General features: G+C 35.6%; 2 protein-coding genes and 1 pseudogene across 3 annotated transcripts; 1 reads left to right on the forward strand and 2 right to left on the reverse strand.

Annotated features, from left to right (window-relative positions):
• Nucleotides 1-3,611: 3,611 nt before the first annotated feature.
• LOC148585332 (uncharacterized) lies at nt 3,612-5,333 on the reverse strand (annotated as a pseudogene).
• A 6,735-nt stretch (nt 5,334-12,068) lies between these two features.
• Nucleotides 12,069-13,378, reverse strand: LOC132183184 (early nodulin-like protein 3). Its single transcript, XM_059596591.2, has 2 exons — nt 13,156-13,378; nt 12,069-12,678 (listed from the first exon to the last, which is right to left on the reverse strand). The coding sequence occupies exons 1-2, from the start codon at nt 13,325-13,327 to the stop codon at nt 12,176-12,178; spliced, it is 675 nt and encodes a 224-aa protein (XP_059452574.2). The 5' UTR covers nt 13,328-13,378; the 3' UTR covers nt 12,069-12,175.
• A 5,598-nt stretch (nt 13,379-18,976) lies between these two features.
• Nucleotides 18,977-26,735, forward strand: SWI2 (switch 2). Of its 2 annotated transcripts, XM_059596144.2 has the most exons (8): nt 18,977-19,413; nt 20,193-20,299; nt 21,663-22,590; nt 24,197-24,444; nt 25,173-25,299; nt 25,376-25,651; nt 25,766-26,039; nt 26,162-26,735. In XM_059596144.2, exons 1-8 carry the CDS (start codon nt 19,039-19,041, stop codon nt 26,485-26,487), a joined length of 2,661 nt encoding a protein of 886 aa, XP_059452127.2. In that variant the 5' UTR covers nt 18,977-19,038; the 3' UTR covers nt 26,488-26,735. The 2 variants fall into 2 exon arrangements, with proteins under 2 accessions (XP_059452127.2, XP_088372772.1); XM_088516646.1 differs by lacking the exon at nt 26,162-26,735 and having other exon boundaries at nt 25,755-25,997.
• Nucleotides 26,736-27,577: the final 842 nt, after the last annotated feature.

The following is a 27,577-nucleotide window of genomic DNA, read 5'->3' on the forward strand; positions in this document are numbered from 1 at the left end:
GCGGAGGGCTACATAGCAACTGAGTTGGTGGCATTCTGCTCGATATATTTAGACAACGCACCAACATTTCATAATAGGGCTCAAAGAAACCCGGATAGTTCAAAGGGGGCGGGAACACGAGTCATCCTCAACCGTGTTACATTGACACAGATTCACCGATACATTATGTTTAACTTGAACGAGTTCCTTCAACTACGAACGTAAGTTGTGTTAGTAGTTTATGCAACTTCAATATCACCTTGTACCCTTAGTTGTAAATTATAATTGAACTAATTTCGTATTGTAGGGTGCACATTGATACACTTAGGCGATCATGCGATAGGGTGTGAACGACGGAGGATCAGTTGAAAATTCAACATCATGAGCTGTTCTGCAATTGGTACTGTGACTACGTAAGACTACCGTGATGTTTAACTATTACCATCAGATTATATTTACTTATGGTTCATAACAATTAACAAAACTAACTTCTTTATTGTCAATTGTACGTAATATACTCGCAGGTTAATCGATTAGACAATCGACACAGGAAGGAAGTAGGTGAGAAACTGGTAATACATTGTAGAGGGTCGAAGGAGACAGCTACCAGATATAACAGATATGTAGTTAACGGGAAGTTGTTTCGCACTCTTGAATTCGATGCCGAAAAGAGGACGCAGAACAGCGGCCGGTGCGTGCCGACTTTTGATGGCGAAACGTACTATGGGAAGTTAACGGAAGTAATTGAGGTGGAGTACTTCGACAGGATCAAGTACTTTCTGTTCAAGTGTGATTGGGCGGACAATACGAGAGACAGGGGGTACAAAGTAGACAAGTATGGCATGATGCTTGTCAGCTTCAAAAACCTTGTCCACTGGGGCCATCAAATTATTGATGAGCCGTATGTGTTAACGTCACAAGTTGACCAAGTCTTTTACGTCGAAGATGAAAAGGACCCTGATTGGGCTTGTGTTGTAAGGATTAAACCTACAAACGTATACGATGTTAGTCAGGGTGAAGGTCCTGATAATAAATGTGCCAAGTACCACGAGTGTGAGCCACTCCCATTGACCAATAATAATGAAGTGGATCCGCAGGATGACATTAACTACGTCCGACCAGACTTAGATCCCATATAATCGTATGTGGTTCAAAAAAATAAAATTATATATCTAATTCACATTAATTGACTTGTTTTCTGTTATTTCTTTTTAGGGAAAAATACACTTTACCCCCTGAAGTTGTACACCTCTGTTGATTTTACCTCCAATATTTTAATTTTTTCAATTTACCCACCTAAACTTTAATTTTTTTCCAATTTTGCCATTCTGTTAAAATTGTTTGTTATGTTGGACGGAATCTGCAACACGTGCGCTGTACGTTCAAGTCCGGTGAAAATGTTTCCTGTAATGCCCCTAACCCCACGCTGTATGGAAAACCCACGGCTGCTTCCTCCACGTGGTAAAGAAAAAAAACAAACAAAAAAAATATAAAAGAAAAAAAACCCTATCCTGTCGCTTTCCCCCCCAACCCCTAACAGCATATCCTCCACGTGTTTAAAAAAAAAAAAAAAAAAAACAGAAGAGATAAGGACAAAACCCTACCCCGTCGCTTTCTCCCCAACCCCACACAAACCACTTTACACAGGTGTGGTGCCATCATCAAATGAAGTGGTCCAAAATCTTCTCCACGGCTGATTCCGTCTTGGTCATCTTCGGAATACCCAAACGAGGTAATCAGCGTCTTCATTAATTTTTTTTTTTCCTAGCTTTTCCCCGAAAGCAATGTTCCTTTTCCTTTCTTGTTTGGGTAAACCGATTGTTTTCAGAAATTGGGATTTGGGTAAATGTTTGTTTGTTTGTGGATTGTGAAACCACATGGTATATGGCTCATTTTTTGTGGATTGTTCCTTTATGTGCATGTTAATTTTCTGTTGGGTCGTTGTTTGGTAAAAGATGTCTTCCTCAAGCCAATTTTCAAGTTCTGAGTCAATGCAGAGCTAGGCAAGAAACGCACTTGGACCTCACGGGGTTTGCTATTGTGAGCGTCCCACTCTCGTCAGAATAGCCTAAACCAAAGAAAATTTTGGCAGGAGGTTTATTAGCTGCCAAAATTGGAAGATAGGTAAAAAATTTGTGTTAGGTTAATTTTAGGTTAATTTTGGGTGTTCCGCTTGTATTTTTTTTTATTTTTTAGGGTTTTCGTAATAAATGTTTGAGATTTGTTTAGGTAAGATTGTTTTAGTAAAAATGTTCATTGTTTTTTATGTTTTAGGTTAATTTTGGTTGTTCCTTGTGTCTTTTTTGTTTTTTTTAGTATTTTTTGCTTCTTTAGGGTTTTAGTAATAAATGTTTGAGATTTGTTTAGGTCTGAATGTTTTAGTAAAAATGTTCATATTATTATGTTTTAGGTTAATTTTGGTTATTCCTTGTGTCGTCTTTTTCTGTTTCATGATTAATCCAACCCAAAATTTTACAGATTGGCAGAGAATGTGGTTTCTTTGACTGGGTTGATCCTGAACCGTGTGATCATGATAAAGTGATACTAAATCTTTTGAAGCAGAAATATGACCATTTGGTGGCAAAAGTGAAACGATGTCAACAGATGGTTGAAATTGAGGTTGGGAAGGTGAAGTCTGAAATGGATAAAGAAATTGCGAAGATTATGTCAGAACTGGAGAAAGAAGGCCAACAACTTAAGTCAGTAATGGCTGATGAAATTGCCGGATATCGTAAAGAAATTGAGATTGGACAGATCAAATTCCATGCAACAAAGAAGAATTACGAGACAATGCTAGTGTGTTCATGGGTCATTTTAGGATTGTACTTGTGCATCATTTGGTTCAGATTTAGTTCCAAACCATTGCATGAAAGCACAGTTGGTCGAATGAAATTGGCTTGATGTGTGGTGTGGGTGTCAGTGGCCGACATTCATCATTTTGTGATTTTGTATGTCTTCAATTGACATATTATTTTGATGTTCTATGTCTTTATAACGTGTTTGTAGGACGAACGAAGTAATGAATGTGTAGTAATATGTTATATTTGACGTATTTGTGTAATTAAGGAATTCTATCTTGAACATGACTTGTTATATGCATTGATGAATGCAGCTTTGTCATTGTGTTGTTTAATGTTGGGAGTGAAAACTAAATTTTAAGTAAGTCTTGCTACACCATAAATTAGCAATTAAACATAGATTGATTTGTAATTGGTATCATAATAGGCTATCATAATACCAAAATAAAGAAAAGTATTTCAAAATACAAGTCAATTGACAAATTACTTGAAAAAGGTTAAAACTTTGTTCACATCAAAAAGCTATCATCAAATAGTCCTAATGTTTCCAATTGGGCTTCATCATCATTTACACCACTGATTCCAAAAGTATGGAAAAGAGTTTCAAAACACATACAATATCACAAATTACATCAAGAAGGTCTTTCAAAGCCTTGTTCACATCAAAAAGCTATCATCAAATAGTCCAAATGTTTCCAATTAGGCTTCATCATCATTTACACCACTGATTCCAAAAGTGTGGAAAAGAGTTTCAAAACACATACAATATCACAAATTACATCAAGAAGGCCTTTCAAAGCCTTGTTCACATCAAAAAGCTATCATCAAATAGTCCTAATGTTTCCAATTAGGCTTTATCTTTTTCTTCTTGGCTTCCATGACTCCAATGCCCTTCTCTATGGTTGTCACAATACGTTTGCCTTTGGGTTGGGTTTCTGCACGACTAGATGCAACCTGACCTGTAAGATCAATATGAATAGGTACATCCAGATTTATGGGAGTGCTACGGCAAATTCCCTTCAACCTGTCTGACTATCGAGTCCTTGAAGCAGGTGGACCTGGGGGTGGAACCTATCTCATAGCAACTGCATTATCACTAATCGTACTCTTCATTTAAGGAAAAAAAAAAGAGTATGGAATATATTAAAAATAATAAAGAATAAGGATATTACACAAATTCAAAGTACGGTGAGGTATATGCACAAAAATACGGCTTAGTAAAGTACCTTTAGCACAAAAACATTGGCAGTACCTTCTGGGCCACGACTAATACCAACTAGTGGACCACCACGGTTACACACGTTTGTTGCCTTCTTATATCAACCAATACAAACAAAACAAACAAATGTCAACTACGTACATATTATTGAATAGACAAACATGGACTTGTTACAATTACAACTTATTCAATTAATCTTTTGTGGTCCCCTCTTTCTTTGTGTAGGTTTAGTCATTGTACTCTTGCTCGAACCAACGGTTTGTGCCTATCAAGTAAGTGAAACTAAAAATTAAAAAATAAAAGCAATAAATAAAAACACAATTATGACAAGTATAGAATTTAGTAAAAAGAAATACATAAAGTAAAGAATTCAAACTCCTATATAAATAACTTACACTTGATGCAGGCGTGGTAGGTCCTTTATAATTGGATGCCCCACTCCTATTGGTTGGACATGCCCTTTTGTTATGTCCCAAAACCTTACACTTAGAGCATCTCATCCTTGCTCCAAATTTCCTCATTCTATTTGAATTTTTTGGATCTCTACTCTCATCTGGACCCCTCTTTCTTTGCTTCTTAGGTCTACCCGGCTGCAATCTTGAGGTAGGGGGTTCCAAATGGTCATGTTGTGTCTTGATCCATTGTTCCTCACTAGGCATTGGGTAGCTAATAGGGGCATATGCCTTCTTGTACCTTTCTATTGTATAACACTCATCCACATAATCCTCAGGATCCCCGCAATCATATAGTATAGCACAAAATGCATGAGGACATAGGATACCGGTAATTTTCCATTACCTACAACCACATAACTTCCTTCTCAAGTCCACCACAAATTGTTTCCCAGTCGGACAAGTAACCTCAAACATGTTTTCCCCAGCATAAACTGCAACACAATCTGATGCAGCTATCCCAATTTCTTCCAGCTTCGTGACTATCCTAGGACATAACTTTCCGGTCAATTTCCCAATGCCCTCTCTTTTAGCTTGGTACCTTCTCATTAGTTTTTTCCTTATCATCTCAAGCATTGTCAATATAGGTTTGTCACGGGCTTTAAGAATATAGGAATTGAAACACTCACAAATGTTGTTAACAAGGAGGTCACACTTAGAATACTCACTAAACCATGCTCTTGACCAGCAACTAGGATCCACTCGGTTCAAGTACTCGTAGGCATCTTTGTTCATTCCCCTCAACCCCTCCATATATGCAGTAAACTCTCCTTCAGTGTAAGCAGACGCTGCACCCCATAGCATTTCCTTCAATGCTACTCCTTTATGCCCTTCATTTTTAAAGTTGGCATAGAGATGCCTAACACAAAACCGGTGGTCTGCCATTGGAAGCACTTCATTCAATGCAGGTATAAGGCCCTAGAAAAAATAAACATATGAGACAATATAGTTAGAATGAGGCAAAACAATTTTTTTGTTTTTTTCCCCCTAAACCCTAAAGAATAAGAAATGAGAAGGTAATAATTCTTACCTTATGTCGATCGGAAATAAATGTAGGCCTAACATGCCGATCATGTGTCCCAAGATCTGAGACAAGGGTTTCCAAGAACCAAATCCAACTGTCTTTCGTCTCAGCTTCAACAACAGCAAATGCAATAGGGTACATGTTGTTGTTGCCATCCCTACTCACAGCAGCCAAGAGTTGACCTTTAAATGCACCTTTAAGGAAGCATCCATCCACCCCTATTATAAGCTTATACCCCTCTATAAATCATTTCTTCATTGCAGCTAGAGAAAGGTATAATCTTTGAAACCTAGGAGGCAAATTAGGGTTTGGTCTCTCAACCTTCATCATGATACAAGTACCCTTATTGGTCTTTCTCAAGGTCTCACAGTAGTCCCACAACCTACCATATTGACCCTCCAATTTACCATAAATTTGTTTCCCAGCTTTTCTCCTAGCCTGATACATTATGCTCGGAGTCACATCAACCCTCCATTTTTCCTTCACCTCATGCTGTATCACTTCCAAAGGCATGTTTGGTTGAACCTTAAACTTCTCAATCAGTTGATTTGCTATCCAAGTGGAGTTAACTATTGAACTCTTGTATTTCCTGCCACAAACATGTTTAGGTTGCATAGACCTAATTTGGAAGGATACTTCGTCCTCCATCTGTCGTGCATACACTCGGTACCGACACTTATCATCTCTACACACAGCTATACACTTCATTCTTTCATTTTTTTTGAAACAAATGTCCTTCCCCCTTTTAACATTATATTCTTTTACAGCCTCCCTAAACTGTTGTATGTTTGGAAATCTCATTTTAAGCTTCAAAGTTGGATCCTTTAGGTCCACAACATGGAAGTCACAATTGGTAGGGAGAGATGTTGCTTCATCTTCTTCATCACTAGGTATAGGTGACACTAATATGTCACTTCTACCCATATCTGAGTTAGTGTCATTATCCTCCTCATAATCTTCAAAACAAATCATTTTTCCGACACTATGTACCTTATGACTTCCATCAATATGTTCCTCCTCATCCTCATCCTCAACCTCAACCTCATCCTCACCATCCCCACTAGCACCAGCACCATTACCATCTTTAAAGTGTATCTTGTCCCTATTAATAGTCCCTTTCGATGGACCAACCCCATGGTCACCATCATCCACATCAACATCAAATAGATCTTCATTGTCACTAAGTTTATCTGCCCAGCAGGGGTCATTCAAATCGACCCTACATTCACCCTCATCATCATCATCACCATCGTCATCACCCTCACCACCTTCCCTCTCTACAAAAGATTGTATATATAAATGCACAATGTAATACCAGTATGACAAGCAGCCATGTACATAACATCATGGTCAGATGTTATCAGGTACAACCCATCATCTAAACCCTTTTCAGGGTGTTTAAAATACATCAAGTCTTCTGACCTATATCCATACTCTTTTAACATATCTTCCAACTCAAAATAAGACAATTTGTCAGGGTCATAACTCTCGTGGTGGACTACAACCTCACCCCCCACATAAACACACCCAAACTGTCGATCGAACCAACCCCCGTACCGCACCTCAAACACCAAATTGGAAGTACCCATCCTGCAAGTGAATAAGTAAAATGCAGTATTTAATCAGATACAAAATATTTAGGAAGACATTTTATATGTTTCAGTTAATCCTCATTATCTCTTATCCCTAAACAAATGAACAATTATATGCTTAACTTTACTGTATAAACTCTATATACTTAACTTTAAATTTAATTATAATTTAACTAAAACCCACTCAATAATTAATCCAAACGTGTTACACGTTAACCATTCCCAAAACATTTAATCAAAAGTAACACACACATCTACACTATTTTCCCCAATATTTAATCAAAAGTAACACACACCTGTACAGTTTGTAGGGAAAAGCTGCAACATTAAAATTGCAACAAAGTCACATGTGACCACTAAATGAAATTGCAACTCACGTGCACCCAACGTTACCCTAAACAATTAAATATCATGTGGAAGTAAAATGGCCCTACCTAGGGTTTTGTCTTTTACCAAACAACGACCCAACAAAAAATTTTAATGCACATAAAGGAACAATCCACGAAAAATGAGCCAAATACCATGTGCTCTCACAATCCACAAACAAACAAACATTTACCCAAATCCCAATTTCAGAAAAACAATCGGTTTACCCAAACAAGAAAGGAAAAGGAACATTGCTTTCGGAGAAAAGCTGGAAAAGGAACATTTCTTTTTGGGAAAACAAAAAACGCATGCACCCAACGTTACCCAAACAATTAAATATCATGTGAAAGCAAAATGGCCCTACCTAGGGTTTTGTCTTTTACCAAACAACGACCCAACAGAAAATTAACATGCACATAAAGGAACAATCCACAAAAAATGAGCCATATACCATGTGGTCTCACAATCCACAAACAAACAAACAAACATTTACCCAAATCCCAATTTCTAAAAACAATCGGTTTACCCAAACAAGAAAGGAAAAGGAACATTGCTTTCGGGGAAAAGCTGGGAAAAAAAAAATTAATGAAGACGCTGATTACCTTGTTTGCGTATTCCGAAGATGACCAAGACAGAATCAGCCGTGGAGAAGATTTTGGACCACTTCGTTTGATGACGGCACCACACCTATGTAAAGCGGTTTGTGTGGGGTTGGGGAGAAAGCGACAGGGTAGGGTTTTGTCCTTATCTCTTCTGTTTTTTTAAAAAAAACACGTGGAGGATATGCTGTTAGGGGTTGGGGGGGAAAGCGACGGGATAGGGTTTTTTTTCTTATATTTTTTTTTTTGTTTGTTTTTTTCTCTTTACCACGTGGAGGAAGCAGCCATGGGTTTTCCATACAGCGTGGGGTTAGGGGCATTACAGGAAACATTTTCACCGGACTTGAATGTGTAGCGCACGTGTTGCAGATTCCGTCCAACATAACAGACAATTTTAACAGAATGGCAAAATTGCAAAAAAATTAAAGTTTAGGGGGGTAAATTGAAAAAATTAAAACATTGGAGGTAAAATCAACAGAGGTGTACAACTTCAGGGGGGTAAAGTGTATTTTTCCCTTCTTTTTACATTGATTGGTAATTGTGGTGCATATTTTATTTATTGTATATATAATTAATTGGGTGCGTGATGTGTTTCACAAGTTGATATGAGTACCAGGGGGAAGAGTAGACGACGGAGGTCCTCACAGGTAGACGACCAGGGGTATAGACCAGTACTTCCAGAGCATGTAGAAGGGTCCCAGATGGGGTATCAGCCTCAGTCGACAACATACGACACGGAGCAAGAGTTTCATATGTCTAGTCCGCTGCTTACGATAAGTGAGTTAGGGATATGTTCACATGGCCATGTAAAGCAGATATTTTTTCCTGACGAGAACACAGGTTTGAACTACTATGAGCCATCGCAACCGAAGGACAGCGAGACACAAGGACCGGCGGACATGGATGATAGGATAGGTGTCACGCATGACTCGCAGCCCGATGACCCTGCTCCATATGTGTTGGGCAGTCGCCAGCTTTGGACAATAAATAAGTATTTTTGCTTGAAAAAAATATCAATATTGAATACGTATATAAGTCATGTTAGTTATTATTGAATTGCAAATAATTAACATCGGTAATTATTAATGTGTTACGCATCGATCGAGACCGACGCACCCATATTCAAGTGGTGACCATTAAACCATCGAAGAAGACGTGGGATGTCCTCACCGGGCAAAAGGTCTCGTGCGAGTACAATAAAGCGTGGCAGCCCGTAGGATTTAGCAGGATGAAATTCTGGAGGATGACTGACAACATCATAAGGAGCAAGAATTATGTTAGATTGCGGGACGACTGGACGCAAGTACCACCCCGTACAAAGGAGGATATATGGGACGCCTTGATGGTATGGTAAAACTATCTGTTATATTTTAGCATATGTATTTCATTATGTCAACCGCTGTTAATACGTGAATTATACGCCTTACTTTTTTAACTTGTGCAAACAGACTTTTACATCGCGCCTGAGTACAATCTCGACGCGATTAAAAAGGACGCGTCCGAAATATGGGCGTGAAGCTGAAGAGTTGGAGACACTCAGTGAAAGAAGCGATAAAAATTCAGCCGGGTGATACTCCTGATATCGTGAAGGCGAAAATGAGTCAAGATGCCGTTTCGAAATACAATGCATACGACTTGGATGTGTTGTTAGATAAATGGTGCGACCAGAAGAATCAGGTAGGTCACGAGTGTAGTTTCATTAATTGTAATTGTGTTAGGGCAGACATATTAAAAATGGTATTTGTGTAGGAGTATGCTGCCTACATGAAGGCATTGCGAGCAAAAAACAACACACATCATTACACCGGGTCGATAAGCTTTGCTAGGGTGACACATGAAGAGGTATTTGTCTTATATATAACCGTATGTTTATGTTTTTTTTTTTTATGATTTTTTTTTTTTTATGCAGACCTTATCTTTGGGCACTACTACGACTCGAGCGCAAGCTTATATCTCGACACACACGAAGAAGGATGGTAACTATCCAAATGAAATGGTCAAAGAGAGATGTGTAAGTATTCACCGATATATATTTTGATAAATTATTTATGATTAACCTTCTTTATATGAGATACTAACTTATTATTTAACGTACAGGAGAGGATGAAGGAATTGATACCCATTGACCTGACATTGACGTCGAGCATGACTGAAGGGACGGTACGGTGGACACCGAATGATGCGAATGCTCAGGCGCACAAAAATAAGCCTGAGTACGCTGGCAGGGTCCGACAGGTGGGTCCGAATGTTCTACCGGTGCAGGGCAGCATACATTTGTACTATACACCGTCCTAGGCATGGTCTCAGAATCCTGGGAACTCCTTGTTCTCACAGATGACGGATAGGATTAGAGAACTTGAAGATGAGTGGACACAACAAAGACATGCGATGGATGAGATGATCAAACAGATTGAAGAACAAAAAGCTCAGATAACAGAGAAAGATGCCATCATTGAGGCCCGTTTTCGCCAGCTTGAGGCCATGCTCGCGTTGACATCTAGATTCGCGCCCGACAGAGGTAATGCTATATTTGTGTTATTTTTGTTATTCTTTGGTTAACATGACTATAGCCTGCATTGAACGTATATTTGTATCACTGTATATTACAACGCATTGTTCCCGTGGTTCATTTTAGAATTAACGTATATTTACATCACTGTATATATATCTATGTTTTGAATTTTTTTATTAATTCACAACTCATTTGCAAGTAATGCGGGCTAGGCGTTGGGGGATGACTATGTTGACTTGGACTGAGCACGTGGTTTCTCATCGCTGCTTGTATATATATTTGTTACTATTTGTTGATGTATTTGTTTGTATATATATTTTGTTACTATGTATAACAAACATATAGTTTGCTATATGTTTGTTGAGAGTAGTTGGAACAAAGATAGTTTGATTGTATATTTGTTTTGTGTTGTGTTGGAACGTATTTTCGATGTAGATATTTGTAATGTTGGAATGTATTTTCGATGTATATATTTGTTTTGTTTTGTGTTGTGTTGGAACGTAGTATATGTATTGGAATTTTATTTAATTAATTTGTGTTGGAATTTCATATGTATTTGATGTATATACAAATTGAATTGGAATTTTATGTGTATTAGGTTGGATGTATTGAATATGTTTGGTGTATTGGATTAATGTATTAGATATGTTTGATGTACTGAATATGTTTGAAATGAGGTTGGATATGTTTGATGTATTAGATTAATTAGATTTATTGGAGATGTTGTTGAATGTATGAGATTAATTGGATGTAAATGTAAAAATTGGATTGAATTGAATTGAATTGAATGTATTGGATAATTTAAATGTAGATATTTGATTGAATTGAATGTATTGGATAATGTAAATGTAGATATTAGATTGAATTGAATGTATTGGATAATGTAGTAGATATTGGATTGAATTGAATGTATTGAATAATGTAGTAGCTAGATATTTGATTGAATTGAATGCATTGGATATATTGGATATTGGATATATATATATATATATATATATATATATATATATATATATATATATATATCAGATTAATACGTAAATCTGGGTATAAACCCGAATAATTCAGAAAATATATAAATTTATATATATATATATATATTTGACGTGTCAAACGGTGTGACACGTCAAAAAATTTTGACGAGATAAAACTGGAACGTCAAAATTTTTTTTTTAACGTTCTAGTTTCTGACACGTTAGAAGAGTTTTCTGATATGTCAGTGCCATTAATACGTTAGAAATGGCTAGTAAAAAAAAATGTCAATTTTTGTAGTGAACAATCAGAAGTAGAAAATGACAAAAATGGGGCGGCGAATCATCAAATCCGTTCAAGAAAATCACGTGTTCACAAGTGATTGGAAGGTGTCTAAAACTTTTTAGTGGCCGGCCGCGACTCTAATAATATGTTACCACTTGTAACATTACTAAAAAATAAAACAGATAGCATATATGCTCTAAGAAGAAGAATATCCATTTCGACATTAGTTTTAGAAATTAAGAAAAAAAAAAAAAATTGCATTTATCCGGTAACTTATGAACCAAAAGAAAAAACAATATGAATTAAAATCCAACTAAAAATAAAATATCTTCAAAACCAAACCCTATTATATTTGGGACTCCATTATTCTGGTGTCTCTAAACCATCCCTACAATGCTGCTTAACACCACACTCACCCCAATACTAACACCCAAAGCCAACCCAACCGAACCGTCAGCACGACCGGATGCACCAGATTTTCCCATTGGAGCTGGAGCCGGTGCTGGGGAATTAAAATCTGATGGACTCTCACCAGGCGGCAGACTACCTAGTGACACTCCTTTCGGGCTCTCGGCCGATGTTGGAGTGTCTTCAGTCGGGGATGGCGACGGAGACGGCAACACGGGTGATTCGGGCACAGGAGAAGGAGAAGGCGGAGGAGAGTGGTGAGTTTTGTTCCGCACGGCCAAGACAACGACGATTAGTTTCTGACCCTTTTGGCAGTTTTTGCTGCTGATGAAGAAAAATGGACCCGAACGGCCAAACTTAAAGATTGAGTCGCCGTCGGCCAAGGACTGTGTCGGACTCGTGGTGTTGCATGCATGGTAATGTTCCTCTGTCACGACCAAAACCGAGTCGGATCCTTTCTTGTACTTGAAAACTACACCAATAGGAAGAAATAATAAAATACGCATAATATTAAATCATTGTCAAAGGAAAAGAAAAAAATGTTTTAGCCTTGAAAAATTACATATCATCATGAGTCCAAAAAAAAAAAAAGCATTTTTATCCTCCAAATACACTTGAAGTTATTAAAAATAATAATTTGAAAATACCCTTGTTTGGTATCTTTATTTAAAAAAAAAAATTCAAATCAATATTTTTTTAATCATTTTAATGGTATTTTAAAGAGAAAAATAAAAAGTTTCTAATTTGACCGACAGTAACAAGAACTTTGTCTTGCAGTAGTAGTAGCATAGGGGAGTACAGGGCATGTCACCTTTTAAAATTTGATGACAGAAATAAAAATGTGGTGATGATCTAAAGGGCAAGTATATTTTCAAAAAAAAAAAACATTATTGATTTTGTATATATATATAGAGAGAGAGAGAGAGAGAGAGAGAGAGAGAGGGGTTACCGAGAGTATCATTGACTTGAAACCTATTTCTTTCAGCCCAGTGAGAGTAGCTCTCAGAAGGGTCTAATACCCAGCCATCTTTGCCACCGACAAAGAATTTGTAAGCTTGAGATGTGCTAAGAAACCCCATTAATATCACAAACAGAACACCAAGAACTCTTTTAGACCCCATTAATATCCAACTGCTTCTGCAACTGCAAAATAGAGAGGAGGAGAGAGAGAGAGAGAGGTGGAATGAGAAACGAAGGTGAGGTCGGTGGGGAATATATAGAGGGGTTTCTGAGGAGGTGACCGTTGTAAGTAAGTATATGACGACGACAGTATTGGCTGGCTTTTTAGGTAGGTGCAATAAATTTTGTAAGCGTTTCGAGACACTTTTATGTCTCTGCGAATGAGGGCTGCTACACGTCGCGCCATGCAAGAGACTCAACGGTCATTAAAATTAACTTTATCTTGGAAATGTGTTTTTTAAAGGGCTTTCTTCTTTCTGTTTTATGCTATAATAAAAATAAAACGTAATTTTTTTTGTCATTTCATGGCATTAAAGTTTCAAATTCTTTCATTGGTCATCTCGCCAAAAATAAAACAATAAAAAAAAATAAAAATAACGTTTATACTTACAATTTTGACAATTTTAACACGTTTCAACTATATCAGTTTTATTAGAAATTAAATAACTTTCATAAAATCCCAATTGCGATAATACATACTTATCGAAATAGGATCCTAGAGAATATAGGAGAATATAGGGGTATTTTTGTTTTCTCAAAAAGTAAAAAGATAAAAATACCCATAAACTATAACTAGCTCGATATTTTCCCGTTCAAATGTTATGTACTTATCTCACCAAAAAGATAGGTAATTTTCACTTTATGGCTTCAGTTATCGTTTAAATTGAATACAAAGCAAATAACTTGTTTTTTGGGCTCAATAAAGGCTAATAATGCTAATTAATTAACATCAAACGGCCTATTATAAATAAATTTCTTGGTCTATCTCTTGATGGCAAACGGAAAGTTTATCTTCTCCATTTCATTTGGCACAAGGCCAAATTTAAAAACGAGTTCTCCAATAATAAATTATTTTGACCTTTTTCTTGAATTTTGTTGAATACGATTAATTGCAGTGCCTTCAATTTTAATTATTAGCTTAAATGAATTAACGATAATTTAATCTGAATTGAAAAGAAAAAACTTTATCATTAAATGTGTACATCACATTAATTACCTCAGATTAATTTGAGAATGTTTTTTTTTCCTCCATTTATATGTTCTTCTTGTTTTATGTTTGATATAAGATTAGAGACGAATGTTATTTAATCGTGGTTTGTCAGAAAAACAATATATACAGACACATCCATATACATATGTTATAACATAAATCTATGTAACATTTTATAAATTCTAAGATCTTAAACCGAGAACAAAGAACATACCAGAATTTATAGCAACAAAATCTTCTTTGAATCTTGATCTAAACACGTACACCAGAAAATGGTTTTTAATTTCTCACTTGACCCTCTCAAGTTACAAGAAACTGATGAATATTGTATCAATTTATAGAGTAGAGAAATGACGTTTTTATTATTCAACTATAACTCTACTTCCCGAGGAAGCAAGAGTCCAATAAAAAACCATTTCTCTCATTTGACCAATAGTTTGATAAGATTAGTACTAGATAACCTCGCAACTAATAAATAAAGGATCTGGCTTACATGCTGTTATTTTAATAACAACATGTATGTTGTAGTTTAATCAACGGTTTGAATTGAATCTTAAAGTTGACTTACCTTTAGAAGCATTTAATAGGAAAGAGAAAATGAAAAGATATTTTGAAAAATTCAATCTTGACCGTTGACTAAACTACAGCATACAGCATGTAAGCCAAATCCATAAATGAATAACCTCCTAAATTATTTCAAAAGTTTAAACCGATAAAGAATAAAAAATTTAATAATTTAATTAATTTTCAAGAATAAAAATTCAGGTTGAGTCAAATATCCTTTTTTTCGCTAAGTATTGGGTTGTACAAAATATCCTTTAGCACTTGGTGTGATAAGGGTACCAGCTGTCTTGCTAATGATCAACTAACAAGAGTTGTAAATTGATCGCAATGCACTGAGAGAGAATCTAAACGGTTGACACTTTAATGTTGTTTGAAGTTGAATATAAGGAATTTAAGAAGTCAATTACAAGAATGGCAGCTTTTTTGTTTTTTGTTTTTTTTGTTTTTTTAAAGGCTCGAGTAGAAATTATATTTTTATTCCATTATTAATGTTGATACATTAGTTCAGCGATACACGAAGAGTATGGTCGAACTATACCCTTAGCTTGTACCACCTCCTGCTTAGCCAAATTAAAGGGGATGGCTTGACCACCCCCATTTGTTTATTTTTTTTAAAAAAATTATATATATAAAATCTTTTTATCCTATGTGACACGTGTCATGATTTGATTGATACTAATGTGGCATTTGACAATTTTCGTAAAAAAAAATATATATATATATATATAGATGAAAGTTTGGTGTAATGACCAATTTGTCATTTTTATATTGATTGATGCTAACGTGGCATTTGACAATTTTCGTTAAAAAAGAAACAAAAATAGATGGAAGTTTAGTGTAATGACCTATTTGTTATTTTTGCATATTACAATGAGCATTTAGAACATTTTTAAACCTTAAAAGAGCTTTTTGCAAATCAATGTAACTATAGAGATTGGTTTTTCATTTTTTTTATAATAAGGATTTATCTAATAGTTGGTTAGGATTATTAAATTAGCACAGTAGGATAATTATAGCATTGAAATTTGAATAGTAATGTTGGAAATTATATTTTTATCCTACAATGTTGACATAGTAGTACCAATCAACTTTAAAAAAAAAAAAAAAAAAAAAAATCCAAATTGATTGGGATTGATGATCAATATTATGAGATAGTTATGAAATAAAAATGTGGTATATAGCATTATTCTAAATAGAATATGATTTTTTTTTTTTTTTTTTTAAGCCCTTAGAATTGTTTGTCCTGTCCTTCGGGTTGAAGATGAATTTGTTGTCCTTTCCTTTAGGTTGAAGATGGAGTAGATCAGTGTGGAGGCTTAACTCTCACGACCGGATTTTTAGTTTCTAGTTATTTTTTATTTTTGTTTTTGTATTTGAACTACCCATATCCTAGATCTAGTCTGTACGAAGCAGATCTGTTCCTTAAATGTAATTGTACATGGATTAACGGAAGCTTGAAGTCATTTTATGACTTTATAACCTTCATATCTTTTGACTATGATTTTTCAGAGCTGTATGCTCAGTGATGTAAGAGCTTTATGCTTGTGAAATTTCATCCATAGAATTTCCATATTTTTCAAAAAAAAAAAGAAAAAAATTGAATTTGAATTTCTAGTGAATATAAATATGTGTTGTCATCAAACTGAATATAAATAGTTATTTCATTTTTTCACCTTCTTCTATTTTTTATAATAATTATTCGTTTTTCTTGCCATTAAGATGTTGAAAAGGTCAGGATATCAAAATGAATATCCTGTATGCTCCGACTAATTTATCATGATGATGTTGAACTTTTTTTATTTTAATTCTAGCAGCTAGCATGACCTCCTCGGAAGATGAGGGAACCTCCTCCTCCTCTTGATTTGAATACATTTTGACAGAATTCAGTTCGATGGATATGCAACTCATGATTTACCTGATGTCACTAATGGTTTACTAAAATTTCATATATTAACATATATTATATGTTTTTTTTTTTTAATAAAATCTCAAAAAAAAAAAAAAAAAATTAGAGCACTAGCAACAAACATCCTATAACCCATTCTCTACCCAACGGATTATTATAAGGGAAAAATGCAATATTAGTTTTTGTGATTTAGCTGATTTACAATGAACTCAAAGGTCCTTGAGGTATGCCAAAAAAATAATTTAGTCCCTACGGTCAAATTTCGTCCATTAATTTAATAGATTCTGTTAGTGTAGTATTAACTTAAACATGACAAATATCAAAATTCTGTTGGCTCTAACGTTTTAGTTTTCACGCTATTAGAATTTGTTAAGTCAGTAAACGAAATTTGATTGTAGGAACTAAATTATTTTTTGGGCATACCTCAAGTATTCATTTTGATACTGCATAGAGTTAATTGCAAATCAAGTAAACTACTGGGATTGATTTGGCATTTTTCCTTATTATAATCCTGAAAAGACAAATATTATCTCTCCTCTCTCCTCTAACAGCACTCATCTTCCCCTTTCATGGGTTCAAATTCAATCCTCTCTTTCAAGTTGTATCTCCTCTCACCTCTCACCATTATGAAATAAAGAAAGAAAAAAAAAGTAAAACTTTTATTTAAATGATATAGTTAAAAATTAAGGAAATTTGCTAGGAAAGTATTTGGATAGTGAAGTAAAAAGTAGTTTTATTCCTTAAATTTAAGGAAAATGATTTAGTATTTGCTGCTAGTGCTCTTAAAAACGCATTATAGATACAAATATCAACTTTAAAACATTAAAAATAAATTTTTATCTCAACACGGTCATGCACAATTACCTACTCAGATTTCAAGTGCGTAATGGATTGGTATAAGTTATTCGGAGAGAATATAGGCAATGGTGAAGCTAGCATTTGAAATTTGAGCGATAAAACTTAAAAATTAAAAATTTAGGGGGTAAAATTTTAATTTTTAAAGAATTATAAGAGTATTATTTGTGCTGCACCTGAATATAGGCCTCAGAAAAAAAAAAAAAAAAAAAAAAAAAAAAACTTGAGTTTTAAAATTCACCAAAATGCTTTTATTGATCTCAATTAAGTCTATAAATAAACTTACAAATCAATTGAGATAAAATAATAACCCTACTCAAAAGAGTGACCTATGTGGCTATTTCCTTCTATATTATTTACCTTATGACAGTTTTACTTGGAATTTGGTAGCTCTTTTTATTTTTGTGACGACTTCATTCTGGCACCATAGGTCACTACCATTAATACTCCAAGACCCAACAAAATCTCCAAAAAAAAAAAAAAAATCTATGGACACCAAAATTTTTACTAAGAAATTAGTATCAAAATAATGTGGAGCTTATTCATTGATACCATTTATATTTTTTTTGATTAATTATTTTAATTCTCTCTAATGATTAAGCTTCATATTATTTTAGTACCAATTTCTTGATAAAAATATGAAATCCAAAAAGTGAATGTCTTAAATTTTGGTCTGATCAGCCTACATCATCAAAATTGAAAAAGTACTATGCATCCTAACAAAAAAAATAAAAATTAAGTCACTAAATTAGTATAATTGGACATGGTTTTCATATAAATTAAGAGAGTAATTTTATTTAGTAGATTCATGTACAATTGTTATGCAATTAAATGGTGTAGTAGTCAAAATCAGTCTTTGGATCAATTGTTTTTTTTTTTTTTTTTTCTTACGATACTGATCCAATGACTATTTTTTACTTCTATATCATCCAGTTATTTGGCAGTTGTACACAAATTAATAAACCCCTTTTTTATTCTAAAAAGAATAACTATATAGTAAATTCATGTACAATTGCTACATAATTGAATGAAATAGCGGTAAAAATTAGTTATTGAATCAACAGATGTTAAAAAAAAAAAAAAATAAATAAATAAATAAAAATTTATGAGTTGATTTTACTGTCACATCATCAAATTGTAAAACAATTATACGTGATTATGCTAAACATAGTCTTTAAAAAAATAAATAAATAAATAAAATAAAATAAAAATTGAAATAACCAATGCCCTTTGGGCGGTTAGTCTGTTTTTGTTTTCTGGAAACAACAAAGAACTTTAAAATTACAAATCCCAAAAACACTTTCTCTGAAATTGTTGCAAAAATTTCCTCACCATCAATGTCACTGCACCTTTTCAAAGAAACCCTCAAGCCCTGCACAAACAATCCTTCGTCGTCGTTGTCCTCCGCATCCTTAACCCACAGCTTTGACCCCATAATCCCTAGAAAACCCCCCAAGTCCTCTCTCTCACGGCAGCTTCTGCGCCTCCAAGACCCAGATTCTCTGCCCCCAATTCAATCCCAGATTTCAACTAAGCAACCTCAAGGCCATAATGGTGATGGAAATGAAGAAGAAGAGGAAGAAGAAGGACAGAAAGCGCCAGAACCAAAAGGGTTTGGGAGAACCACCAAATTGGGTCAGTTGCAGTTTGACAATACAGGACCATTTGAGCCATTGATTTTGTCCTCTCAGAATGAAATTCCAGTAGTACAGGTGATTATATAATTGCCCAATTTTTTTTTTTTCTTAGAACCCATTTTTTTGTATGACGTGTTAATGCATAATTGTGGGTCAAATTTGTGGTCTTGCTTGAGTATTGTAGTATTCTATAATGTGTTAGTGAATATTGTGAGTTAAATTTGTGGTCTTGCTTGTTTATCGTTTTCCTTTCCAAATTCAGTTGGATATGTATATGAATGGATGTTGAAATACTGATTTTGTATTGGGAGAAACCACCAAACTGGATGAAAATGGAAATTGTCCAAGTGATTCAGTATTGGGAGACTAATGAAGCACTTTGCTTGAATGATAATAATGGAGGAGTATAATTCTATCTACCAATTAATAGGATCATCGGTTAACTGTTTTGGATGCTGAATCGTGCTGGAGAACATTAAATGTATATTTTTATTTGCCTAAAAAACATACAGAAAAAAATTGGAAAGTTGACATTTTTAATAGGTTGATGTTGGATAACTTGGATTGGTTGTTATGGGTTTCCTGTTTTCTTCTCTTTTCTTTTCTGCACACTTCTCATCAATCGAAGAGTAAATGATTGAATTTGTCGTCTATAGGGAAAGCCCAAAAGGATGAATTTTCATCTTAATGAAATGTTCAATTGCACTGTTAGTGTAAATTGCTGTTCTCACCAGATTAATTTTGGCCATTACTTATTTTTCTGGTCATTACAACATTGAACATAGTATGGAATTGTTACATGATGAAGCTTTAGAAAATTAAGGAGTCTGTTAAGCTAAAGCAATCTTTTTCAGGTTCCCGCATCTATCAACTGTAGGTTGCTTGAACATCAAAGAGGGGGAGTGATGTTTTTATATAATTTATACAAGAACAACCATGGAGGCATCCTTGGAGATGACATGTGAGTAGAATTATAAATTTTTGAATTGCTCATGTAGTTGAATTTCTGTTTCTGTAGTTTTCGAAAAATGTTTTCGGTTTTGTGTCTTGAGAAGTATTTTGAAAAAAGTAAAAATTGAAAAGAGGTGATTGTGGGGCCACATTTGAAAAGGTGTTATTTGTGGGGTCACATTGCAAAATAGAAAGTGTTTTGATTTAATTCTGAAAATAATTTTTTTTCAAAATATAAAAGAAACAAAGCAAAAAAGGAAACTTTTTTTTTTTTTTTTTTTTTTTTTATTTGAACCTATTGGAAGTTGGCCTCCAGGCCGCCACCCCTTCCTCGGAGAGGTCCTCACCCCCACTGGGGGTGGGGTGGAGTTTCACCCTTCCCTTACAAGGTGAGTTCCACCCTATCTTTCGTCTACAGGAGTGGATATCCACCATTGCAGAGGTTGGGCAAGAGTATGGAGTTCCACCCATGTCGCCTTTTGAGTGGTGGAGGGGGTGAAAATCCAAACCCTCACCACCTTCTGCGCGGGTGGACACCGAAAGGGAGACCTACCTTTAAATTCCAATGAAGGAACCTATCAAAAAAAAAAAAAAAATTCCAATGAAGGAGTGGCTGCCTCCACCCCATGGAGGCCAACCTCCACTGTTTATTTTTGTTTATTTATTTATTTTTATTTTTATTTTTATAACTAACAAGGTCAGCCTTGACCTTTTCTTGTGCATGTTTGGACAAACTGAGCCGTATCTTCAAAGATGCTTCACTTGCTTTTCTAAGAACTAAGCATGTGTTTTCAAAACATTCTGATATAAATCTAGAAGAAGTCTTCCAAAAAGTATTTTGTTTTTTGAAAAGTGTTTTGTGTTTATCTTGAAAAGAGAATTAGTGGTGGTCACATCTAAAAACTTGTTTGGATAACTATTGTTCGAAAAATGATTTCCAGTGTTTAAAAAGTAAAAGAGTCTTACAAAATTTTACGAAAAACTGTGCCTAAATTTTCCTGAAATTAACTAAGAAAATGCTGTTGGGTATTATGCAGTCCACAACCAATTGTTTGAAGAGTGTTTTGCCGTAATTATATATCCTGACAGTGTGATATCCATGCATTCCATCTTGATGGTTGCATCTCATTGCGGAAAATGGTCCCTTTCTCAGTGGCCACTTAAGTGGGACCAACACTGTGTACTAACCCTCCTGATGTTGTTATACTGTAAAATTCTTGGACCAAGTAGAAGGTAGGGGTGTGTGCACTCTTGTTTGTGTTTATTTGTTGCATAGGTGCATATGCATGCATGTGGCTTTGCTGCTTTTGATTTCCATGTCAAACTTCCTGGTGGAATAATCAAGATATTCTTCCTATTTTAAATTTGAACAGGGGACTTGGCAAGACCATTCAAACAATTGCCTTCCTGGCTGCTGTGTATGGTAAAGAAGGAGAAGGTTTTCATTCCACGATACTGAAGGAAAATCAGGTTGGCAAAAAGGACCCAGTACTAATAATTTGCCCCACTTCTGTTATCCACAATTGGGAGAGTGAATTCTCTAAGTGGGCAACCTTTAGTGTTTCTGTTTACCAAGGTGCAAACCGCGATCTGATATATGAGAAATTAGAAGTAGGTGCGGTTGAGATTCTTATTACCAGTTTTGACACATACAGAATTCATGGCGAAATATTGTCCGAGGTTAAATGGGAGATTGTAATTGTTGATGAGGCGCACCGGCTTAAGAATGAAAAGTCAAAGCTTTATGGAGCATGTTTAGAAATTAAAACCCCAAAACGTTTTGGTCTGACAGGAACCGTAATGCAGAATAAAATAATGGAATTGTTTAATCTCTTTGACTGGGTTGCACCAGGGTCCTTGGGAACACGGGAACATTTCCGGGAGTTTTATGATGAACCCCTCAAGCATGGTCAGAGGTCAACTGCTCCTGAAAGATTTGTACGGGTTGCTGATGAGCGAAAACAGCATCTAGTGGCAGTTCTTCGTAAATACATGTTAAGAAGGACAAAGGAGGAGACTATTGGGCATCTTATGATGGGGAAGGAGGATAATGTCGTATTCTGTGCCATGAGTGAATTGCAGAAACGGGTGTACAGTAGAATGTTACAACTACCAGAAGTCCAATGCCTTATAAATAAGGACCTTCCATGTAGCTGTGGAAGCCCTCTTACTCAAGTCGAATGTTGCAAAAGGACTGTACCAAATGGAATCATTTGGCCTTACCTTCACAGGGACAACCCAGATGGTTGTGATTCGTGCCCCTTTTGCCTTGTCCTTCCTTGCCTTGTCAAGTTGCAACAGGTGATTGAGCTTTTAAAATTTGTTTCAGTTTTGTATTATTACTACAATGGACACTGAACAGTAAATAGGTTTTTAGGCGTTGTTGTAGTTTGGATGAATGGTTTAAATAACAGGTGAAGGCTCGTTACTGTTACGTAGTGTACCTCACACATCTCATTATATAGGTTTTGAGAAATATAACAATGACCAAAATACTCACAAACCCTATAACTCTCACAAACTCTAATAACTCTTCTAACACTCCCCTTCAAGCTGGGCTTATAGTCCCCTCATCTTGAAAGAAATAAGCAAATGAAAAATATACTCTAATACTCTCCCTCAAGCTGGAACAACTTGGAGTACACAATACAAAGACAAACTTATAAAAAAACATGAAATAGAAATTGCGCTAAACCAAACATAAAGAAGCTGAAATTCCACAAAAACGCAACACCAAACCAAAATTCGCCAAAAACTTCAACACCAATCGAAAACTCGCTGGAAAATTGAACTTGTGGTCAAATCCTACTGCTAAAACACCAAGGTTGGTTGAATCTCACTGGAAACACCAATAAGTGATCGGAAACCACCGTAAAACACCAAGGCTGATCAGATCTTGCCGCAAAATACTAAGAGTTGATTGGATCTCACCGCAAAACTCCAAGGTCGGTTGGATCTCACTAGAAAATACCAAGAGCCGGTTGAAACCCACCGAAAAGCACCAAGGCTGGTCGGATTTCGACAGCCAACTACAACGATCATGATTCCAATGATCAATACCACCAACAACCAACGGCGATCACTATTGATGATCAATACTACCAACAATAACATTTGATTAATGATCAATACAACCAATAACAGTCAACCAACTACAACGGAGGTTACTGGGGCTGAAGAAATCACCGGTAAACACCACAAAAGCCATAGAAAACCACATTTTCTTCAAAAACTTACCGGAAATTTTCCAACGAAAGCCAGACCTTACCCACGACAACCACAAGGATACTACCCGAGCCATCCAACTATCAAAACACCAAAAACAACGTCAATGACTGTCGCAAAACACCAGAGCCATTGAAGAGCCTCACCAACCACTGTGAAACACCGAGATTCGACTGAGAATAGCCACAGAAATTGTCGAGCTACCAAAACCAACATCCTAAGTATACAGGTTGGGGGTTGGGCAGAACTGAAAATGATATAATTTTTCTTTTCTTTTGCCAGAGACTTTCCGATCACCATGAACAGCTCTTTTAAAGCTTTATCAAGGCACTGCCCATGTGGGCTCTAAACCCACACGGGTGCTGCCACACTGGTAGAATTGTTCATATGGACCCTCCCTTGAACGTACCAACGGCTATTAAAGTTAAGAGTTATGTAGGTTGTGCCATTACCTAAAGTAAAGTTGTTTCCAGCTGTTTTATATCGTTATATTTAATATTGTGATCTTACTTCTTGTTTACCTTCTAGATCTTCTAAAGATTAGATTGTAACTGCTAGGACCACCTTTGGTGGATTTCACATGTACTGAAGCTATTCTACTTTTCTTAAATAAGGTTATAGCATATTTAACCAAAAATAAAATAAATTTCTGCCTTTTTACACGTGTAATATTTGGACACAGATAAGCAATCACCTGGAATTGATTAAGCCTAACCCTAAGGATGACCCAGATAAACAAAAGAAAGATGCAGAGTTTGCCTCGGCTGTCTTTGGCCCTGATATTGATTTGGCAGGAGGGAATACCCAAAGTGAGAGCTTCATGGGCCTAAGTGACGTCAAACATTGTGGCAAAATGCGAGCACTGGAAAAGCTAATGTTCTCATGGCTTTCAGAGGGCGATAAAGTACTTTTGTTCAGTTACTCTGTCAGGTAATGTATAGCTGGCGTGGCAATTGTGAATCCAATTAGATAGACCAAACTTCACATTAATCAACTCGATTCAAATTATGCACTTTGGACAAATTGATAATAGCTAGAAAAGAGAAGCATTCCTAAGAGTGATAGCAAGACATAAAAAAGTTGTGTGCTGGTTCTGTGAGAATTTGGCAAGAGAGTCCTGAACTGCTGCCATTTGATGTTGACCTGTGTCTAAAAGCTGGTACTTTCCTATATGTTACTCAAAATTCAAGGGCCAGCTCCCAAGTATCTGCTTGAAATTCTTAGATTATTGATGAGGCTACTTGTTGCTAAAGGGTTCTTAGAACTTTAGCAAGCATAGTAAAAGGAGGCGAAGAAGAAGAAGAAATAGACAATAAATTAAAGGGTAGATGGCGATTCTTATTTTGTGAAGTAGCAAAAATATTCATTGGGTATAAGGGCAAATTGTTATCCTGTCCAGTCTCACAACTAGCGAGCGGTGTACGAACTATTTTGCGTTCCAGATCCTTAAGATTGGTAGATGTAAAGATAGGCAAATATGTTCTTTCAGGAAATATTTTGAGGTTTTCTTTGTGTTGTACTTTTCTGTTACTTATAAAGGTTATACAGTTAACATTTATGAGGACTAGTGTGAGCATTTTCAGTGAATTCTGTGTGTATGCCTTATTTTGTTGGGTGTGTCTCTTTCTCTGCTCCTGAAGTTGATCTACTCTTCTCAGGATGCTGGACATACTCGAGAAATTTCTTATTCGCAGAGGCTACTGTTTCTCAAGACTCGATGGTTCCACTCCAAGTAACTTGCGCCAGTCTCTAGTGGATGACTTCAATTCAAGTCCAAGCAAACAAGTACACTTTCAAATTAAAAATTTAAGATTAAGTTTGTGATCCAAATCACTAAATGGACTCTAAATTCTTGTTTCAGGTATTCCTTATATCAACTCGAGCTGGGGGGCTTGGATTGAATCTTGTCAGCGCAAATCGTGTGGTAATATTTGATCCGAACTGGAATCCTGCCCAAGACTTACAGGCCCAGGATAGGTCCTTTCGGTTTGGGCAGAAGCGGCATGTTGTGGTTTTCCGCCTTCTTGCAGCTGGTTCCCTTGAGGAACTTGTTTATTCCCGTCAGGTGTACAAACAGCAGCTATCGAATATAGCTGTTTCCGGAAAAATGGAAAAACGATATTTTGAAGGTGTCCAGGTACATAATAAGCCCCTCAGTTTTGGTTGCTGGCATCATTCTTGATTTTATTTATTTTTTTTTTAATTTCTAATGGTAGAGTTCTTGCTTTTCACTTCATTAGCACCTTTTCAGGATTGCAAGGAATTTCAAGGCGAGCTTTTTGGAATCTGCAATTTATTTCGTGATCTATCTGATAAGCTCTTTACAAGTGAGATCATTGAATTACATGAAAAGCAGGGTCAAGAAGATGGGCATCATCTTAGTACAAAACAAGGGTTAACTGAACTTGGAAACAATTTTGTTTCATCAAAAGAAGTGGATGTAACATTTTCATCTGAATCTGAAACCAGGGTGCCTAGTGATTCTGAGAGGGCTAAAACAAGTAAACCAGCACTCGAAAACATGGGTGCGCTTGTCTTTTTCTTTGTAATTCAATTTCTTAGTTCCTATTTCTCTTCATTTGCATTCGAAAACATGGGGGAATGATTTCACATATTCATTAATTTGTGTAATGATCATTGTGTTTAGGAATTGTATATGCTCATCGTAATGAAGACATAGTCAATGTTGGAGCTGGGATTCAAGGGAAGATGGATTTAAGCATCCCTGAGAATGATAGGCTTAAGCAGCCATGCATCCCTAAGGCAAGGAGAAGCAAACCAGAGTTTTTAAGTGAGAAGGAAAATATTTCTTCAATCAAAGACAAGAAGAGAAGACAATACAGCCTCCTTGCTCAGTTTGTGGGTATAGGAGAGCTTGAATTTAGCAAGTGGTTACTTTCTGCAACTCCTTTGGAGAGGGAGAAAGTGCTTCGAGACTTCAAAAAGAGGAAGGAGAAGATACCTAATGGTTAAAGCACTTCCTAGTGCAGAAATATTAGTCTTTTTCCACCTTCACATGTCTTCAACATAACAGCTGTAACTGTTTAATGTACATTATTGTATCATAAAGATGTATTATAGCAGATTTCCCTTGTCTTTTTGTACAGCATTTTTGTAAGATTTTGACTGTATTAACTCAGAAAGTGATGCTAGCTGTTGTCCAATTTTTCAGCATAGCCGGAAATTGCATTGCCTTTGGCACTCTTATTTATCCAAAGGGCGTGACTGGGATTTTTTTCTGGGCAAATAAAACAGCTAAACAGACAAACAAAAACAAGAGGAAAAAAAAAAAAAAAAGTGATAAATGCAAAATTGGTTCCAGACTTCCAGTTGTTTGGGTTTTGACAATTAGTTTTTTGAATTTTAAAAAGTGATTAAGCATTTTCTGAGGTAAACACACACAAAAAAAAAAAAAAAAAAAAGGGTCAATGTCGTTAGAAAAGTTGGGAGAATTCGTTAATATCACACATGGGTGGAACTAGGACTTGCTAATTGGGGGGACGAAATTGCGTGGAGTGAGTTCTTCAAGATTCATGGCTTTTATAGCGAAGAGTCACTATGAAATTGAAACTCTAAGAGCATCCGAGCTTAAATTTGAAGAGAGAAATTCACTTTTTAAATTTAGCGTCACTTTTAAAATGAATCAAGCATCAAACTCACTATATCTTCTTTTACTTTAATTAAATATTATTATTATTATTATTATTAATTCATTTTTTGTTATTGATAGATGATGGAGAGAAAAAATGAATATATAAGCTTAAAAAACTAAATAACTTTTAGTTTTTGACTCCTGGTGTTTGGAGAGCATTGTTGATCAAAGTTAAATTAAAATAAAGTAAAGAGTTTTGTTAAATGACTTTTTTTGCGAAATTTTCTTTTTTAAAAAAAATAACAAAAAAAAAAAAAAAAAAGACAAATTTAAAGAGCCGTTCTAATTAGTCCAACCACAAATCTTCACCTCTTGTCTCCTTTTGAGCACCCCTTCTCATTTGACAGAAGCCAACCTAAATCCCCAAAAACTTTCTCAACAAACAAACATTCATTGGACAAAATGGACTCC

This window comes from Corylus avellana, chromosome 5 (genome assembly GCF_965113065.1).
Source record: "Corylus avellana chromosome 5, dhCorAvel1.hap1.2, whole genome shotgun sequence".
Classification (NCBI taxonomy): Eukaryota; Viridiplantae; Streptophyta; class Magnoliopsida; order Fagales; family Betulaceae; genus Corylus; species Corylus avellana.

Bases quoted from the DNA above. Each gene is read 5' to 3' on its own strand.
- LOC132183184 (XM_059596591.2), bottom strand. From the start codon at position 13,327: ATGGGGTCTAAAAGAGTTCTTGGTGTTCTGTTTGTGATATTAATGGGG. The intron at 12,679-13,155 runs GTAACCCCTCTC...CTATTGGTGTAG, and splicing joins TCAAGTCAATGATACTCTCG to TTTTCAAGTACAAGAAAGGA.
- SWI2 (XM_059596144.2), top strand. From the start codon at position 19,039: ATGTCACTGCACCTTTTCAAAGAAACCCTCAAGCCCTGCACAAACAAT. The intron at 20,300-21,662 runs GTGAGTAGAATT...AAATTTGAACAG, and splicing joins GGCATCCTTGGAGATGACAT to GGGACTTGGCAAGACCATTC. The intron at 22,591-24,196 runs GTGATTGAGCTT...ATTTGGACACAG, and splicing joins GCCTTGTCAAGTTGCAACAG to ATAAGCAATCACCTGGAATT.